Raw genomic sequence first — 18,891 nt, 5'->3', positions numbered from 1 at the left:
GCAGAGCTGACAGCGGCGCTGGGGGTGCCAGGGCCTGGGCTGGGGGCAGTTCTGTGCCCGGGACCATCTTGGTTACGCCGAGCATCTACAGCCCCAAGTTGAAGCAGTTTGTGTACGTTTTGGTCTTGTTCTCCAAAGGCTCCAGGAGTGCACGCCCTTCTTCTTCGATCTCCTGTTGACCGTGACAGTCAGATAGCGTGAAGTTTTCTGTGACTGCTTCATCCTGCTGTGGAAACGCTGCTGAAACCTCCCCGACGCCTCCTTGCAGACGGCCACATCGGCTGACGTGCTCCCTCTGCCCTTTTTGGGTTAGTCTTAACTACAGCCACTGCAGGGAAAGGTGAAGGTGTGCTCTGAGAAGGTGAATATCAGAGAGGGTCACCCTAAACGTTACTGTTAGAGACTCGAGGAGGACGCAGTGTCTGTCGCAGCGTGGCTGATCTATTGATTATGGGCAGGTTCGTAGTCAGGCATTCGTGTGCCACGGGGATGTGAAAAGAGAGATGAAAGGAAGAGTGGCCTTGTACTCTGCTGCTGGGAGCTGCGACGCCTGGTGCACGGGGTTGTAGGAGCACGGAGCGAAAGGCTGATCCTGCAGGGCCTTCGGGTGAAGGCGAAGAGCGCGGCAATGCTGCCGCTTTCCTGCGAGTGCTCGGGCCTGGACGTGCCCGTACAGATCGGGGATTCGTGGTCCCCTGGCAGACGCTAACCAAGACGAGTTGCTGTAAAAGTCTGTTAAAGTCTTTATTCTAAATTTACGAGGCTGTTGGAAAATGCAACGCGTTGAAATTCAAGGTAGCCCTTGTGCAAGGGGAAACACTGCAGAGTTGCTGCTGAATTTGCGGTCAGCCGAGGGCGAGGGCTGTGTGTCTGCGCTGAGCGTACGTACGCTGGAGGGTTTGCGGTGTTTGCCGCACGCAGGCTGGCAGCTCCCAGGGTCCCTTCTCTGACGGCTGCCCTTCCTCAGGGGGTGTCTCAGCCCTGCCTGGACGGGATCTCAAAGTCGGAGGCATTAATTCCAGTGATCTGTGGAATGCAGAGGTTTGGGATTGCCCGTACTTTTGAGAGGGGGGACATGGAGACTGTCAGACTGAATTCAGCCCTCCACCAGTGGCGTGTTGCTCCTGTCTGTCACAAGCCATTGCTGAGTCAGAGTCCCAGGAAGGTCTCAGAGGTGCCAGTTATTAAATATCCTCTTGGAAAAGTTATTTTTTCTGAATCTTAAAAGCTTAAAGTGCAAGTTCCTGTCCTGAGCTGGTGTTGGTGTCACCTTGGAAGTGCAGCCTCCTCTCTCAGTGGCTCAGCTTGCTCTGCATTAAAAGATAAACTAAAACAAGAATAGTCTTAAAAAAAAAATAAAAAAAAAAGCAGCCCCAATGTTGTTCCTTTGTCTTTTGTCTGTGTGGGCTCACTGAAGCTGGTGTCTGACTGCATCCTGATCCGGGCCAGCACCAGGGCACATGCGTACCCTCAGGTTCATGCTTAAATCCATTATCTCCAAGTAACGCACTTGACATAATGCAATTTCTGGAGGAGTTCTTACCTTTAGTTGTGACCTTCGACTCCACGCTCTCCTGCAGTCGGTTTGTATAACATCCACACGATGAATTGCTCATTGTATCTGGGTTCTTTAAGAAGTACTGTGGTCAAATTCATGCTAATCAAATTTCAGGGTGGTTAAAATTGGATCTTCTGTCTGCAGATATCTCCTTCCACTATTCTAGTGCTTCTAGCTCGCTTTCTGACATTTTATTGATTTTATTTTTTTTCTCCTCTCTTTCTCTCCACGTGGAACCAAATTAAAGCAGGAATTGGGATTGTAAACAGATAATGGTGCATGAATGCAGATTAATCAGTGCCATCCATGTACAGTAATACTAATTGTGCCACGGGAGGAAAGGCTGAGTGAATGGTATAAATATTTAATGCCTCAATCCAATGTGAAATACAAGAGCAAGAAAAGAAATAAAGAAAATAGTTTAGTTGAGAAAACCACACTTCACTGCTTTTGCTCAAAAGAGGAGTTTTGATACCATTAACCTTTCTGTATAATGCAATAAAGGAATTGGAGGAGCTGAGTTAAATGTGGAGCCTTCAATTTCACTTAAAAAAATGCCTTAATGCTCTGGTTAAAAACAATATTGGAAAGCATTTGGGATGCAGTCAGTTGCTGAAGAGGTGCGTTTTCCACAGGCTGTTCTGCTCGTGGAGTTATTGACCTGTGGAGGTGGCCCTGGGGAGCCAGGAGCCTGCTGCCCTCAAAGCTCCCCGTGCCGGGGGCTGGAGATGGAGATTTGGTGTCTCTGGATCGCAAAGGGCCACGATGTGAAAACCTCAAATCTCTTCTCTGTCCGCTGTGCATGAGCTTAAATTGCAGAAGATAAGTCAGGCTTAGACATCAAGAAAAAAAAATATTTTTAAATCCTCGCTATCATCGAGTTTTTCTGAGGCTGTTAAATGCTCTTCAAGCAATTACGAGAGTTCCTATATTTTCTGAGTGTTGGTTGCTTGACATTGGTCTTGAAGACGCTTGAAACTTGATCAGATTTATTCAGTATCTTACAGGGCCTGAACTGTTAGGCGTCATCTAACAGGTTCTTTCTCATGCAGAGGGTTCAGTGTGGTTGAAATGGTAACTTCTGCTTTCAAGGATGTCTCATGGGTAGAGCACAAGCCAAAGTGTCCAAAACTGTGGTCCCTGTGGGACTCAACTTGAAGCCGTGGGTGAAATGACTCTCAGAGAAAGGCTGTTCCCGCACCTCTGGCTCACCGGGCCAGGGAGACCCAGGGAAGAGCCTGTTTCTAGCCCAGCCTTCCCGGCCGCAGCGTCCTCTCGGGTCACCTCCAGGCTCTAACGCGCAGAGCTGTGGAAATGAAAGTTTTGGGTGGAAGCTCACTTCATCCCTTTCTCCGAGTGGCTCCAGGATTAAAAAGATGCTTAACATAAAGTGGGTACCGAATTCCCATCAGTGAGTAATGATCATTGATTTTACTTTAAAAACAGTTCTTACGTTGCTACTTAGTCATTCCAAAGCCTTAGATTTCAGTTAACAAGTTGCCATACTCAGGAAGCTGAATATTTAATCGAGTGATTCATATCTCCTGGTGCTGGTGGCGAGAAAGGGGAGGATGAGGGAAATGGACATATAGAGGTTTAAAAAGTTTTACAAATTGCTAATAGGCTTATTTAAAAAAAAAAAAGAAAAGCCTGGAATATTGAAAAATACAGTGGCAAAGGTCCAAAAGAGAAGGGCTTTTATTTACGTGACTCACTGGACTATTAGAAATGCAATCATTTACTGGGCTAATAGTAGGTGTTGAAAATTCAGAGCACATAATGTAGTACAAAAGTATGCTGGGGAACGTGGAAAGGAGTTTCGGCTTCTTTTAATTAGCTCTGTGCGTTTCTAAGTCTCTCTAATGTAGCTCCTCCTTTTTCTTGAAGACAGCAAGGCAGCATTGGGCTTATAAAGAAAAATAACGCGACCTTGAGAAGCTGGCGGTACAAACATTGTGTACCGTGTGTCACAGCGCAGTCAGCATCCTCTCCCAGAGCTTGTCGCAGCCTTTATTGTCTGCCACTTTGTCTGAGGCTGCTGTCACTCCGCGGCAGGTTTGGCAGTGCTAATTGGGGCTGCCTGGCGCTCGCCCCGTGCGCGGACGAGTCGGTGGTAGCTCCTGCAGGAGACTTGGGGTGTTTCTCTGCTGTTCCTGATTGCTGTTGACTCTTGCCTGCTGAGCATCCTTCCCATTTCATTTGAGATTCATCAACAGCAGCCAGGGCGCCTGCATTCAAAGACCATGCAGCTGCTTCAGTTCAACTGTGTTTATCTGTAATTAAATATTCCATTATCTATTAACCATTAATGCTTCCTAATGATTATTTTAAACCTGTGGGAGCCTTATGGTGAAAAGCTAGTAGTTAACTGCAGGTGGGCATGATGTTTTCCATTAAATGCATAGCTCTAGCCATGGGTTTTTTTCTTATCCATCAGAACGTTTCTGCCCCCCGACCCCTCCAGTCTGGTGCTGGGCAATATGCTGCGTTTCAGTGGGAATGAACTCTTCATCCTGCGGTTGTCCACCTGCAGACTAGGTGGTGGGACTGGAGGACCGGGACACTCTTCTTCTGGTAGCGCAGGGTGGCCTGATGCTTTATCGTCATGAACTAATTCCCATTTAACTGGATTCAAACCCCAAAACCCCCAAAGCACGCCTCCACACGTTGCGTGGTGTGTTTCCATGTGCTTGTCCCGGTGGTTCCGTTGGGATTGCTGACGCTCAGCAGAGGTGCTCCGCTGCTGGGGCGCTTTGGTTTAGCCTGGGGGGCGTGAAAAAGGAAAGCAGCATCTTCCTCTTCGCCATCGTTGGTGCGTCTCAGCTGTTGCTTCAGGGCAGAACCCAAGTTGGATGCTGATGAGCAGCAGGACCTGGGATCTAAAATAGTTCCAAATACCACAACCTGACACTAGCAATGAGCTGCTTAACTTCAGAAATAAAAGGGATAGGAAGATAAAAGGGAAAAAAAGGGAGTCTGTTAGACTAGAGCCCTAGAGAATACAGTCTTTTTGCGTGCTGAGAGTTTGAGCAGTGGTGTCTATGGAAATGAGGACCTGATAGTGATTTCTTGGCTGATTTAGTCCTTTCAAAAAGCTGTCAATGTCTTAAGCAAACGACACGTGGTGCAGTTGAAAATTCCCACGCAGGAAATTCAGGGAACCGTTTTCCTTCACCCTAAATCTTCTGTATTTCTTTATGTCAGTGCAAAGTGGGTGCAAAGCACTGCAGTTATGATTGATTATTTTTCTTTACTCCTGCTTTTGCCTTCAGTAATTATTTATGCTATTGCAAAGGTAGCAAGAAGTGCAACCCATTAATTCTTCTAATTGATTTTGAAAGCGTTAATTCACTCAGCTGGTAGAATTCTCGCACATCTGTATGTGGGATCCTTGGAAGTTAATAGTGGACTATTCACCTACCTAAAGCGAAGCATATGTGTAAGTAGATAACTCGTCTGCAGGCTGCTGAATCCACTCTCCAGAAGGATATACGTGTTGGGGGGGAAGGGATGGGGGGACAGGAGAGTGAAATTCTGCCTCATTCAGGCAGGTTAATTTTATTGTTCTCTAGTTCTTATAGCAGGCAATTGAATTACTTGGCTCTCCACAGTTATGAAAGTAAAATTTGTCTCTGCATACCGAAAGATTACTTATGAGAAGCTTGACTATTGATTCAGAATGAATAATAAAATAGCCTTTGGGGGTAAGAGTATTAAGTTTAAACATGTTGTCATAACAACCAGCCACAGTAACTTTCTCAGAATTGGTTTTAGGCATCCCATCTTTGATCTCAGCCCCAAATATGTTTGTTTGAACTTAGTTATTTGAAAAAGTTTCAAATTAAATCGGTTCAGCTGTCTTTGAGTTATCCCAGGATGGCGGAATGCCATATAGAATGCTTCTTTTATAGCACCCTGTATTTCAAAAGGATCTGCAAAATTGAGATGAAAATAATCAATGATCAAGAACAATCTTAAACAATTCTGTAGTGTAAAGAATGTTTTCAGTCATGCTTCATAATCAGGCGGAATTCAGCCGCGAGATAGTACAAGGCTTAAGGTCTGTACTGTAGGTGGCAGAGATGCATTAGTTATGCAGCATAATCATCCCCGCTATTTCATTAACAAGTGGAGCAGGATTACATTGCAGAGCATCTACCATTAATAAATATGCTGCCAAGTATCATCCTGGCTCCCGACTGTTTGTCTTAGAGAAAGGAAAGTTCACCTTTGGAGGTGTTAGTTGAGTAAAGGACTTTTGAAATATTTTCTAGGCTATTGGTTCTGCTGGTGGAAATGTGTAGTAATAAAATCTGAAGTGTCCTTTTGAATGGAATAGATTTCCAGGATTCTCTTACCTTCATCTAAAAAAGCATAGGTATTGGAATGCCAGTAATTTTTAAGTGACAGTCTATAATTAAAAAATTAAATGGGCTTTCATTAACAATAATAGGCTTCCAGAATAGCTTTTGTCACAGTAGTGTTGTTCTCCTTGCCATGGCTAATGTTACCATTGAATACCTGTGTTCAAGGGTGCTGTGACTTAGGTAAACACTGTTCCAGACTAAGACTTGGCATGTGACAGCTCAGCCAAGAATGATGATCTGGAGTTTAATAAAGCAAACAGCATAATACTTTTTAAAAAAAAAAAAAAAAAAGTATAAAGAGGTATGAAGAGAAGAGTTGCTGAAGGACTACTAATAGGCTGTGGAGCTTTCCACCTCATGTTTGATGGCTGTAATCTTCTCCAGGTTGGGACAGATCATAAATCACTGCTGCTTGCTGGCTGTTTCCAGTAAAAGAAAATCATTCTTGCAATCCTTTCTCTCTTCCTCAGTTAAAATAAACATACTGTTTGGGTTTGGTTTTTTTTTTTTAGCAGGGTTAACCAAATCTGAAGAAAGGAACTGGGTGAGCTTAAGAGTCAGGCTCATCTTGCCATACCTTAGGTGTAGCCTGTCCCCTGAGGTGGTTTTATGTCCTTTCTGTGTGACAGCAGTAAAACACCGAAGGCGACAGAGCTGGGAGGCTCCGTTACTGCGGGCAAGTCCCTTCCCCTTGCTCTCGTGGTGCAGGAGCCTGGAGCCTCCGGGCTGGTCCTTTGGCTGGTCCCACAGACACTGAGTTCCCAGCTCATCCCTACGTGTCCTTGGCAGGAAGGAATGGAACCCCCTGGAATTAAAAATGTGTAAGACAAGCGAAGGAGGGCATGCATGGAAACACCCATGGGGCGTATGGGGCGCTTTCTTCGAGCATGCGGTACTCGTTCAGGATTTCCTATATTCGTGTGGGAGGAGGATTGCCTGGAAGAACAAGGATTTGGGGTGTAATTCACAGTCATAATAACATTTGGCTGTTACTGGTTGGTTTCTTGCAGGTTTACTGGAATGAATTTGCCTGCCCCGGTTATCAGCAGTAAAAACTGGCTGCGGCTTCACTTCACGTCAGACGGCAACCACAGGCAGAAGGGGTTCAGCGCCCAGTATCAAGGTAAATGCCTACTGCCCGGTCTCACCACTCACAGAGCGTGTTTAGCCAAACTTCTTTTTTCTAGGAATACACAGTTAACTTCCTACGTGATCCTTCTTGATCCTGTTAATGTTAATTTTCCAGCTGGGTATGCAAGCGTTGCCGTGTGGAGAGCTACTGTGGGCCATTGTTGGGAGTACAGACCCTTGTGAGCTGCCAGGAGACCCGTCTGCAGTGTGTGCTGTGTTGGTGGGAGCAGATGTTCCTTCACCCGCAGTTCTGCGGAACGCGCTGCGTGGGATGTGGCGAGACAGACAGGGACCCAGCAGGCGAAGGGCAGACCCACAGGGACTGCGTCTGTCTTTACACTGAGCCGTTTCCAACAAGGCGTAAACTGTCCCGTGTTTAGCGGCCATCCCCAGAAGGATGGACTCCAGGATTGGGATCTTAAGATGCTGTTGAGGCAGATGCTTTGGCACAGGAGTGAAGCAGAGGAGAGACCCTGTCGTGGCCTAAGGCTTGTAGGCAACTGTGGCCGACTGCAGTCCTGCTTGGGACCAGATGGTCGCCAAAAGGGGTGGGGTTGGGTGGATTCCTTGGAGCTGTTTGCACTGTCCTCTCTGAGGACTTGGAAGGACTTTGGGTGCCGTGGTGTAGCGTTGCCTCAGGCGGCCGGCTCTGGAGGCAGGGCCAGGGAGAGAGAGAACGAAGCGGGGAAGGAGCAGGAATGACGTCCAGTTCCTCGCCCACCCTCCAGAGGTTTGTGTCGGTGCAGTCCGGCAGCTTTCCTCAGGAGGAAGAAGCAGGACTTGGAGGAAAAAGTCCCGTAGCCCTAGGCTGAGAGGAACAAAGTGAAGGGGAGAGGAGTTTCCTTTGATAAATCTGCAAACTTGCCCTGTTTGTTTGTTCTCCGTTTATTGAGCCTGACCAATGTTGTCATGGCCTCAGCATGGGCTTTGCTTTATAAATCACCATTGTTATTTAACTTTCATTGCTTTCCCTTACCATATAAATTACTTTAAATGATAAGAATAAAGCCTTTGTTTTTCCTGTATAACACAAACGACTGCATGCAGCTGATGGCTTCTGATATGACATTTGCCTTGCAGTCATGATTGCTGCTTTCTATTAAAACACCTGTCTGAATCATCCTTTTTTCTTAAATAGAAAAGTAAAGATTAATGTTATAATTTCCTCTGATTAGATAAATGTCAATGTCAGGGGGTTCTAATCTAGTGCACGCCTTAGAAGCTGTTTTGTTCGATATAATGAACAGTGCTTTTGTGTATTGAGGGTTTAAAAGATGAACTTAAAACTGTGCTCTTGAAATGGCACTGGGCAGGGCCTCCGTCCGGCTGGCAACGGGAACCTGACGCTCATTCCTCACACACTTGGTGGGTTTTGTGGCGTTTGTCAGGTTCTTCCCATCTATTAGGAAAGATTTCAATACTTAAAACAAGAAACAAAGCAAAAAAAACCCCAGGGATAAAGGCAAGATTTTTTGCAGCCAATGGAATCTGTATGTAGAACATTATAGATGCCAATCCAATGTCAAAAAACTCAGCGGAACCCTTTCCAGAGGAAGATAACCTTGTTTGAACATAAGTACTGTGGTGAGGATAAATAAATAAATAAATACATACAAAATGGTCCCTGTAGTGCCCTCCAAAGCAGAGCAGGTAAGCCGTGTGTTTCAGCAGCAGAGCTGTGAGCAGACCCAGGGGTGGCCAAGAGAGGGAGAGGTTGACTCTAACTTGTTGCCCGTTTTCTGAAGACATGGACATACATCATTGATCAACGCTCTGTGTTCTCCGAGGCAGTATCTGGCTTTGCTGATGATCTACAAGAAAGTGATCTCCCTTGCAGCTTATTTGACATTGATACTGAGTTTTAGGAGGACACCTTCTTTCTACGTTCCATTTCAGCTCTTTCTAACCCGTGCCCTAGTTTGAAAATCTCTTCATGAATGTAAAAGCAAGGTTAGATATAATCAGCCCCTATACAAGTTTTCTGTATGTCAATTACAGTAAACTCGTTCCCTTCCAGGGAGAGTTTAAATATTTTTCCCTTTTCTTTCCCCTTTTATGTAAGGTGAATCTTGCATTCTTGCAAATACCTTTTTCCCCACACCCTGTAAAATCAAATAGCAGGGACTGTAGAGAAATCGGTGCATCAATCTCTTTATCTTCCTCCCACTCCTTCTGCCTTGTTTCCCAAAAAGATGCCATGTACCTGCAGGTGGTAAGAAAATAAGGTAGAAGAGTGTTAGGAGAGGTGACAGCGCCGGGGCCAGAAGCCGGGTATCCCCCGCCATCCCCTCTGTCGGCATCGTGGTGAGGTCTGCGAAAGAGGTGATGGAAAAGCTGCTGAACTTAGCACGAAGCTGAACAGATTTGAATAATGCTCTGGCTGGTGAGATCCATCTCCACAGATTTTATTGCATAGGTTGGATCTCAAATTGCTTTTATGTGTGGTTGTTACCCACACATAATCACCTCTTTTGTTGATCGCCCTGCCCCATTCCCGTCCCCTTCTCTCCCTCCACCCTCACATAGAGGGAGAAACATGGGCGAGTTTCAGCCCGTAGCGCGGTGCGGGACGCCGGCAGACCTGGCGCCCTTAATAACGGGCCGGTGAGCTATCTACGGCACGTACTGCACCACGAAATGGCTTTTAAGGATATGTATATACCTAGAAGTACATATGCTTCATTTTTGACGGATCTGCCAGTCTCCGCCTGGAATCGCAGCTTTGGGCTGCAGGCTGGCGAGTCTCCCGGGCCAGGGGCAGGGATGGGGCGAGTCTGGTGCTTGCGGCCGCGCTGGTTCCTAAGGAGCTCCAAAGGCATGAACGAGGCAAGGGCCTCCTTTCGCTGCGTGCTGGGCACCCATATAGGAGCTTCAAAATGGTTGTGTTTGAGGGAGGCTCTTCCTTTTCACCTCCAATTCGAGTAAGAATCCCTGTAAGCAACCTGCCGTAGCGTCTCAGATGATGCTGAAATGCCCCAGCGGGAGGAAAAGGGATTCAGGCGAGTCTGTGCTTAATGGCCTTCCCCCAGCAAGGGGAACAGAGGTTCATGGAATAGATTTTTGCTGATACGCTGTTTTCCAAATTAAAAATAAATAAATGTCTCTTTAAATTCTCATTTAGAGCAACATGAGACGGTTTAAAGAAACACCCCAGCCTGGCTGCTTGCTGGAAAAGCTTTGTAATGTCATCTTTCAAATTTGACAGGACACCGAGTATTCCATTAGATCTATGAGATACGTGTGAGCAGCAAAACCCTCCAGAAAACAGAGGAATTTTCTGTTCATCCAATTATCCTGACACAGTCCTTTGCGGTACTGTTCCACATTCAAATTTATAAGCAAAATAGGTTTTTATATACCAGATTTTTGAGGGCATGGAGTAGGGGAGTTGTTCTTTATTTTTTAAAAAAGCAAGTGATATTGTACTCTGACTCGTTCTAATCTAAATTAAGTGATTTGTAAAGCTTGACTTCCATCATTTTGCCTCCATGTCACAAACAAAATGAAGGACTAAGAAGAGAGTATATAGTGATCTCTCTTTATCAATTATTGTTGAAAGAGACACGATGCAATTAGGGGAGCGTGTACTTCATGAGTAATGCAGTTTAGTCTCTGTATTTTAGGATTGGTGCTTCGTAATGAATGTCTGGTTTCTGCTGCTTGTTTTCATTACTGTTGGGTGTTTTGGAGTTCGGCTTTCCGTTAGGATTAGTCACAAATGTGGAGCAGGGCTCTGTCTGTTGTCCGGGTTCTGGAAGGCAGGAATGCACGTGGGGGGACCTTTGTTATTAAGTGTGTCTTTCTAAAGACGTGCAGCTGCGTGCGAGGCCCGGGTGCGTTGGAGCCGTGAGCTCTCGGTCCCTATTGAATTTCGCTGGGCTGTGGGGTGCTGAGCAGCCCTGGGAAACCGCTGGGGGCTGCTGCGGTCGGGCAGCCGGCCCTGACGAGCCGCGCGGACCCTGCCAGGGACGTGGGGTCCCCTGCGCGGGGCCGGCGTCGATACCGAGGGCAGGGCGTCTGCCGGCGACTGGAGAGTTTTGCTCCTCCTTTATGGCTGCAGGCTTACTTTCTCATGCAGGGATCAACAGACCTGGGCTTTTCTCTGTGTGCCTAGGAGAAACATTCCCTGGTAATTGTGTAAAGTAACTTGCAAGGGGAGTTGCGGAGAATATAAAAATGGAAATTATTTTTATAAAGCTGCGCTCTTACCGGTGGTGCCCCAAAGCACTTTACAGAGCGATGAATTAGATCCTGCAAAGTCATGAGCCCTCGTACACCCTGCAATAGCTCAGATTTAGCCGGAGAGAGTTGGGCTTGACTGTGTCGTATTGACTGGGAGGAAAAACTGGCTGCGACTGTGAGGTTATCCCCGTTCTTGCTTGGAAAGCGCCAGGGGCTCATTAGCTGCAGCGTTATGGAGGGTGAGCAGCACGGGACTCCTCGGTGCTTCGCCCCGGTGATGGTGTGAGTGCCGCACCGCAGCCGGAGCCCCCCCAGCCCCAGCGCCGTCCCTGGGCATGGAGCCTCCAGGGAGCACCAGCAGGGCCTGCCGAGCGCCGTGCGGGAGGGGACAGGGCAGGAGGGGACAGGGTGGCTGCGAGAGCGGGGCAGCCTCCCCAGGCAGCAGGAATTCCGCTCTTCCCCCTGGAAAGAGCCCTTTGGTGGGCGCGGGGCTGATGCTGCTCCCACAGCGCTGAGCGAGAGGGTGCCGGGGGCTTTACGCAGAACGTTGTCGTAGCCGTGACCCCTCTGTCAGACTGGAAAAAGGTCTGTAAGAGGGACCCTGTAACCTCCTCCCACTCGCCGTGGAGTGGTGGCTGCACAGGCAGGGGGGCGTGGGAGACACCCCGTTACCCCATCCCATTTCTCGTCTGTGCCCTAAAGCTGTCACCGGTCCAGTTGAGGCAGAAATAGGTTCCAGACTTGCTCAGAAATTTTAAGTTTCTGTAGCCCCATATCCTTTCTTTGGTCCCTTGATACAGCGCGTTTGTTAAAACCCTTGAGGTCAGATGACAAATATCCCCGAATTCTCATACTGGGACCTGGAGGAATGTGGGCATTCCGAGACGTGCTGCTTTTCTCCTTCTGCGTCTGCAGGTGGATTACAGTAAAAAAGAAAGAGGTGTGTATTAGATTTGCTTTGAAAGTGTCATACGGTTAATTATTTTTCTGCTCTCAAAAATATAAGGCAAAAAAACCCCCCAACAGATTAAAGATACTACTACTGGTAACAAAGACATGAACAACATAAGCTTTTCTTCATGAATATTTTTTTAAGCTAATGTGGACCTCAGTTTGAAGTTATAACGGCTTTATTTAAAGAGAAGGGAAAAAGCTGTAACCAAACGATGCACAAAAAGCTCCAAGCTAGCGCCTACCGTAGGTAAGCTTCAAGGAATAATGCTTGACATCTCCCTCTCTGAAGCTCCTGCAAACAGATGTTATAACAGATTTATTTTTTTTTTTTCTTAAGCCAGAAAATCATGATTAAAAAAACCCAAACTTGTTAGCTATATTGGTAATTTTTCTTGACAACTTTGTCTTAGAAATGTGCTAATTTAGGGATGAAAGTATGACAAGATAAAGAACAAGAAAAGAAGAGTTTGAAGTGGAAGATAGACTGTTTTTCTCCATAGATAAGGACTGGCTCATCAGAAAAAGGATCCTATAAAGTGATTTGGACATCGTGCTTCCTGATGTAAAGTTGTTATTTAAACACATTAACTTAAAATATGCCAGTAGAAATTCTGCTGTGTGTTAGTGCAACACACCTGTGTGTGTGTTGCAGGAAGCCGTTGTCTCTCTGCCGGAATCCAGATGGGTTTGACGGCGCAGGCTTTGTGCAAAACCCTCTTGTGCAGAGAGAAACTCGGTAACAGCCAAGTCCAGAGAATAAAAGCAAATTGCTGCTGAGCTACGTAGGGAATTTCCATATTGTGAAGAAGGATGGGGCTCTCTTGGCGATGGACGGATGGATAGAAATCTTGCTGCCACCCTCGTTTCTTTTCTCACCTTCTGGGTGAGGTTCGGGGCGAGGAGGTGAATGGAGACAACAGCAGCTCTGCTGCTCACCACGCAGCTTTTAGAATTGGTGTGCCTGTGGGTCTGTACATTTGTAATTCTCTTTGCCAATAATATGGTTTTAATATGGCCCTGTTTTTCCACTATTTTACTGCTTTTTGAGTCTACTATTTATGCAGATCGTGTACAATTTGTAGGTTGTGGGGTGTTCATTTGAGTGCTGCATTCCCTTAGGAGCAGAGAATGGCTTTGTTGGATCGCGTATTCATGGAATAACTGCATCAGGAAAACTGGGTGAAGCTAACTCAGCGTTTTACTCTTGGGATCCTTGAAGTTTCTTAGAGCTTCCCTTTTGTCTGGTTCCCATTTTTAGTGTGTTAAGCAAAATGGCCTGGTTCCAGGTGGATGGGGGCTGTGTGCCTGGTTTTTATATTGCAGTGGGTCAGCTTGGCGCGGGTCCCCCAAACCACTAGTCCGGAGCCAACGCGGTGAATGAGAAGGGGGGGGCCCTGGTGGTTTTGAGGCGTGGGGCTGGGTTGTCGGAGCTGTAAGGGAAAGATGCAGGGTATCCTGCCGTGGGGGTGGCGTACAACCTGTTGCTTCATTTTCTTTTCGAATAAGCCCTAATGCTTAGCTGAATCTTTTCCTTGTCTTTGCTTTGTTTTAAATCTCTCTCTGTAGTCAAAAAGCAAATCGAACTGAAGTCCAGAGGGGTGAAGCTCATGCCCAGCAAGGACAACAACCAGAAGACATCAGTGTGTAAGTTTTTTGGCTGCTCCTTACATGCTCCTTGTATAATGATCTCCTTGAACATTTCATTTGACTTTCCAGTAATCTCTAAAGCTTCGTCCCTCTTAAAAGTTTTAATGCTTTTCCCTCTCTTCCCTCTGCATTACTGCATCACTTCCTTCCAGTGCTCTATTCACAAGCATATACTAACTCGTTGCAGTGGGAGTGGAGGGGACCGGTGCGTGTGCGTTTGATATATACTGTATGCCTCCTGCTCGGTGGCAGCTGGGGTTCACTGCTTCTGGCCTGGAAAGTGTCAAACTAAACCATTTTGAGAACGGAATTAATGTAAGGAACCACGCCAAAAAAGGCCTATTAGAAAATCTCTGGAGGCAATAGCAGTCGCTCTCTTTCTCTCTTTGCGTGTGACTTGTGTTTGGGTGGGGTATCTGCTGTCTTGGATATTGGGGGATGCGGGGAAGGGAGTCTCCACCGAGTGATAAATGCTAGCCTGGTTTGGAGTCATCAGTTTACCATGTAGAAATACTCTGGTACTGAGAATATATAGGATTCCCATTTCTCCTTCCTGGGAGTGCGAGGCCGCTTCCCCGTAGCCGTTGTACCTGTTGCTAACGAACGTTGCTAATGACCGCCGTCAGCACTGTCCTGCCGGGGCTGCAGGGAAAGGCGCCCGAGGCTGAGTAAGAGACAGCAACTGAACTTTCCTTTCCAGCGCATCCTGCTCTGTCCCAGCCGTGCTCCACTTTTGAGGATAAAAGTGTAGGAAGTTCTTGTTGCCTCTGCCCAGTCTGTCCTCACCCAATGGAGAGCAGGCTCCAGTCTTCAAAGCTGTCAATTCAGCATCTTCTGTAGCGCTAATCTTGTCATATTTGATAAGGCAAAACAGAGCCTAGGAAGGCAGCTTAGCTTGAAAGCTATTAAGCCATAATAATATAGATGATGATAGTGCTGTGGCCCAAATTCCTTTCCGTTACCAGCGTGGTGCGTGCCACAACCCTTGTGCCTTCAGCTCCTTCCATGTGCACCGCTCTCAGCGAGGTCTGGATTGTAAACCCAGATTAACCTCTATCTTGCACAGCCTTCTGCTGTCACACTTCTCTTACGGGAAATTTTCAACTTCAGAAAAGCTGATTCAGGAGAAGATGTCTCCAGAAAATGGTTCACTTTCAGAAAATGGAGCCCAAAATGTTATCTTCTTTTTCTCCCCTTGCTTTTTTGATGCGCGTGGCTAGCTGTGCCCCTTCTCTCAAACTTTTGTGACCTTATGAGTCTGCATATGCATTGGAGATAATTACACAGGTGGGACAGGCTGATTAAAGATCTGAGAAGTTTGGTAGTGTTGCTCTAACTTCATCTGGCTCAAATATCAGAAATTTAGAAATTTCTGTGTCTCTTGGTAATAGCTGGAGCTATGCCATGCTCTATTTTCAAAGACTTCCTTACCAGCAGTGTTTCCTAGTCCTCTTTGTACCTGTCCTAAAATTCTCCCTTGAAGAGCCAGTGGCCACGGAAGGCATTTTGCAGCCACGTGCTGGTTCCCTGCAGGTCTTCCCGGGGATCTCTGCTTTGCTGGGGGGACACTGCTCAGCTGCCAGATCCCACCTCGCCGGATTAAAGCCTGCACATTTCATGTGTCTGAATGGAGGCGACGTGTAGTCACAGAACAGCTGTTGGTACTATTTCAAAAAAAGAATATATAAAAAATACGGAATTTTGGGGGGAGGTGCTGATTGTGTTGGGTTGCAGTCAAATGTGTGTGTTTGAAATGGAAATGAAGTGCCTCGTGCTGTTCACCATCCCTAAAATTATTTGGACAACTTGCTTTAATCAGTTTTTAGTGGAAAAATAATACAGCTCTGGAGAATAAGTTGTAAGAAATAGTTTTAAATTTTAGATTGCATTAAGGAGATTATTTCTGTTACTGCATGCAGTATGTAAATGTGTACGTTCCAGGTCACACAGTGGGAAAAACACGGTACTTTGCTTCTACAAAACAGCATCAAAGTTGCTTTTCTGGCCTTTGAATGAGGGATACCTGAAATGCACTGCTGGATATTATTGGAAGGGGCTGTGTGAAGTAGTGCGAGTTCTGTGTATGTTCAGATTTGTCAAAATCTATTTTAAATGTACAAGTACAAAGTCGTGTTGGAGGTCTCGACCGGTTTTTAGGTCTCAGCCGAGCGTATGGCAGCTTCTAGGTGTTCAGGGTTGCAGCCAGCCTGCTTTCTGCATCCGATGGTGAGGCGCGACCGTGTATGCGTGGTCCCTGCGGTCCTCGGGAGCCAGGATGGGGGGCCGAGGAGCAGGCGGGGGGCTCTGGCACAGCTCTGAAGGAAGCTGTGCTTGGTTTAAGTAGGGCACGTTGCAAACGTGGTCTTTGTAGATGGTCTTTAAAATCGGAAAGTCTGTAAATGTTTTTGAACGCGCGTACTTCTGACCTGTTCTGAGATAGCAACAAGCTATGAAATACGGGTGCAGAGCTCCCCATGTAATGAACTTCCAGCTGGAAGTGGTTTTCTCCAGTGGCAGGGCCTCCCAGCCCAAGTCTGTACCCCTTTCCCACGCGCCTGTTGCTAGACACGTGAGCGTTCAACCTCTGCATCACCGTCACTGGGGTTCTGGAAATGTTTAACGTTTGGTTGCTGGGCGCCGAACGCGTCAGCGGGGTGAGCACGCCATCCATAGGTCAGCGCTCCTGCTTTTGGGACTGAATTTTGTAACCCGTTAACTTGAGCAGATGGTCGCATGGAGAGTAACAGCAAGCCTTAGCGTGATCGTAAAGATCAACCTTTTTAAAACAACTAATTTCTGCTACGGTCCTTCCCCCTCGCCCCCCGTGGCAGTAGAAGAGCTCACTTGCGCTGTATTTCTCATGCTGAGAAATGTTGAGTCTTTGTAAAACCTTTTTTAGATGCTGCTTTATTTTGTAGTTCATATTTTACGTTCCTAAATTCAATAAAAAATTGTCCCTTGGGAATCTATCAGTGAACTTACGTTATTAACATGGGGAGATACAGAGAATTAAAGAAGGTTCTCGGTTCTTTTAACAGATGGAGTAAATTACTGTGGCAAGTAAAGCAATCACAAGGGGCTGTTATGGAACTCAACGAGAAGGAAGTATTGAAAAAATCAGGAGGGGAATGAAGGGGTGGAAAACTAGTTCCGTGGTTTGGGGGAGAGAATCCTTCAGCCTCTAATGTAGAAATGGAACAGTTCATCACAGTTTTTAAGAGCTATTGTTTTCTTAGTAACCTTGAAAAAATCATTTTGGAGTGCTACAGCCCAGGCATAGATCAGTCAAACCTCCAGGAAGATGAACACAGTACTGACAGCGAGTTCTCAGCATAACAAATATGGTTTATAACCTTTGGTTTAGTTATGTTCGTGTGCGTGTTTAAAACAAAAGATAGAAGAACAGAAGTTTCTGTAAGCGGTCATCTAATCCATCCTCTCCTTTTCTTTTGCTCTCCTTTACAAGTAAAATGTCCCAACTATTATGATATGGAGGTGTCTTTCCTTTCCCCCTTGCTCTCTTTTATCTTACCTGTTCTCTGGTTTATCTACATGTGTTATATAGATGTTAATAAAATGCTAGTTAACAAGAGAAGAACTGGTTTAGTCTTCGGAAGTGTGATGGATAACTGCCAAGCTGCCCGCCGGTGCCTGTGGGTTTTGCTGGTCATCTGTAGCCCTGCTTCCTCCCGAAGCTTTGAATTGGAGGCTTTGAGGTTCGCTGCCATCTGATATGGGACGTGATAAATGGATGCGATACCAGCGCAGAGGAGCTAACATGGGCGTAAAGATGCGGTCTGGGTAGTCTTTCGGCCATGGGAGAAAGGCTTTGATGTGCAAAGGCAGTCTGGGAATCTGCTCCGCGAGGCAGAGCATTGAGGTGTTTGACTGCAGACGTATCTGTAGAAGCTGTGTTTGCGCGTCTGTACTCTATAGGCACATCTCGTTTAGCGTGGGTTTACTTGGGAGAAGGTATAGAAGTAAGATGAGAAATTTTAGCGCTTTTCCTTAAATACCGCATGGACTTGTGACATACAACCCTAGTTTGTACACTCTATCCGACGCGTTAATTTTACTTTGTTTGGAGATACCTGTGTGCGCAGTCAGCGTGTTGGCGGAGGTAGGCAGGGGTTTAAGAAACCCTAAGGAAGACGGAGTCACGGTGTACTTTGCGCAACCGACCCTTTACGTCTCAGCAGCAGCGTGGCATTTCAAGCACCGGCAGAAGGGCTCTTGGAAGCAGGTGACTTCATTTGCAGAAGAATCACCAAATTATCTCGCATCCCAGACCTGCTGGCGATACCCACTCCTGGAGCGGGGGTTGCCATGGCTGCTCCCGTTATCAGGGCCCAGTTGCTGAAAATACCAGAGATGAATCCCTGCTCGGGGCAGGGGCTCCCTCCCTTCCCACTGTGGCGTACGATCAGAATCTGTTAAAGGTGGGAGCAAAGCTTTGTATCTACAAAACGCTGCCATCAAAAGAGACCGTGTGCTGCTTTCATGCTTCTGTCTCTCGCTGGTGTCTCTGCTTGTCCACGTGCCGGAGCTTAACGCGAGGTTATGAGCATGCAAAAGAGGGAAAGCAATCTCTCGGGAGTCTGGTTCCCTATAGAGCTGTGTCTAGCTTCCTCTTTTGCCCTCAAACACATGAGGAGACTGTGGAGCACTGAGGCGTTGTGCCCAAACGCTGAGCCCTGTGCGGCAGCTGTGCCAGAGGAGGACGGCAGGGCCAGCCCCTGCCCCGTCCCTCGGGGTGCGGTGGCACGGTGTGGGGGTGGCCCCCAGGGTGGGGTGGAAGGGGAAGCCAGTGGAGACAAAGGCCCTTGCAAACTCAAGGGAATGGGATGAGCTGTTGGTGCCTAGAGCTGAGGAGGAGGTTGGAAGCGGTGATGTTTTCAGTGTAGGTAGCCACAGTTAGGTGTAGATGCTGGGATGAAGGCCCCGTACCAGCGGGAGCAGAGTGATCCTTCTGTCGTTTAGGAAGTTTTACATCTTCCAGGTGTAGTGCCTGACCACGCAAGGTGCGATTGCCCAATGAATAATTACTGTGTT

At 46.9% G+C, this 18,891-nt stretch overlaps 1 protein-coding gene across 1 annotated transcript in view; it reads left to right on the top strand.

Annotated features, from left to right (window-relative positions):
• CSMD2 (CUB and Sushi multiple domains 2) overlaps window positions 1–18,891 on the top strand; it is a 293,220-nt gene that overhangs the window by 121,418 nt on the left and 152,911 nt on the right. The window contains exons 6-7 of the mRNA XM_054223614.1: window positions 6,936–7,048; window positions 13,759–13,836. Coding sequence (XP_054079589.1) covers window positions 6,936–7,048; window positions 13,759–13,836 — 191 coding nt within the window. The remainder of the gene's footprint in view (window positions 1–6,935; window positions 7,049–13,758; window positions 13,837–18,891) is intronic.

Source organism: Rissa tridactyla, chromosome 18 (genome assembly GCF_028500815.1).
Source record: "Rissa tridactyla isolate bRisTri1 chromosome 18, bRisTri1.patW.cur.20221130, whole genome shotgun sequence".
Lineage (NCBI taxonomy): Eukaryota > Metazoa > Chordata > Aves > Charadriiformes > Laridae > Rissa > Rissa tridactyla.
This window is presented reverse-complemented; position numbering and strand designations above follow the sequence as displayed.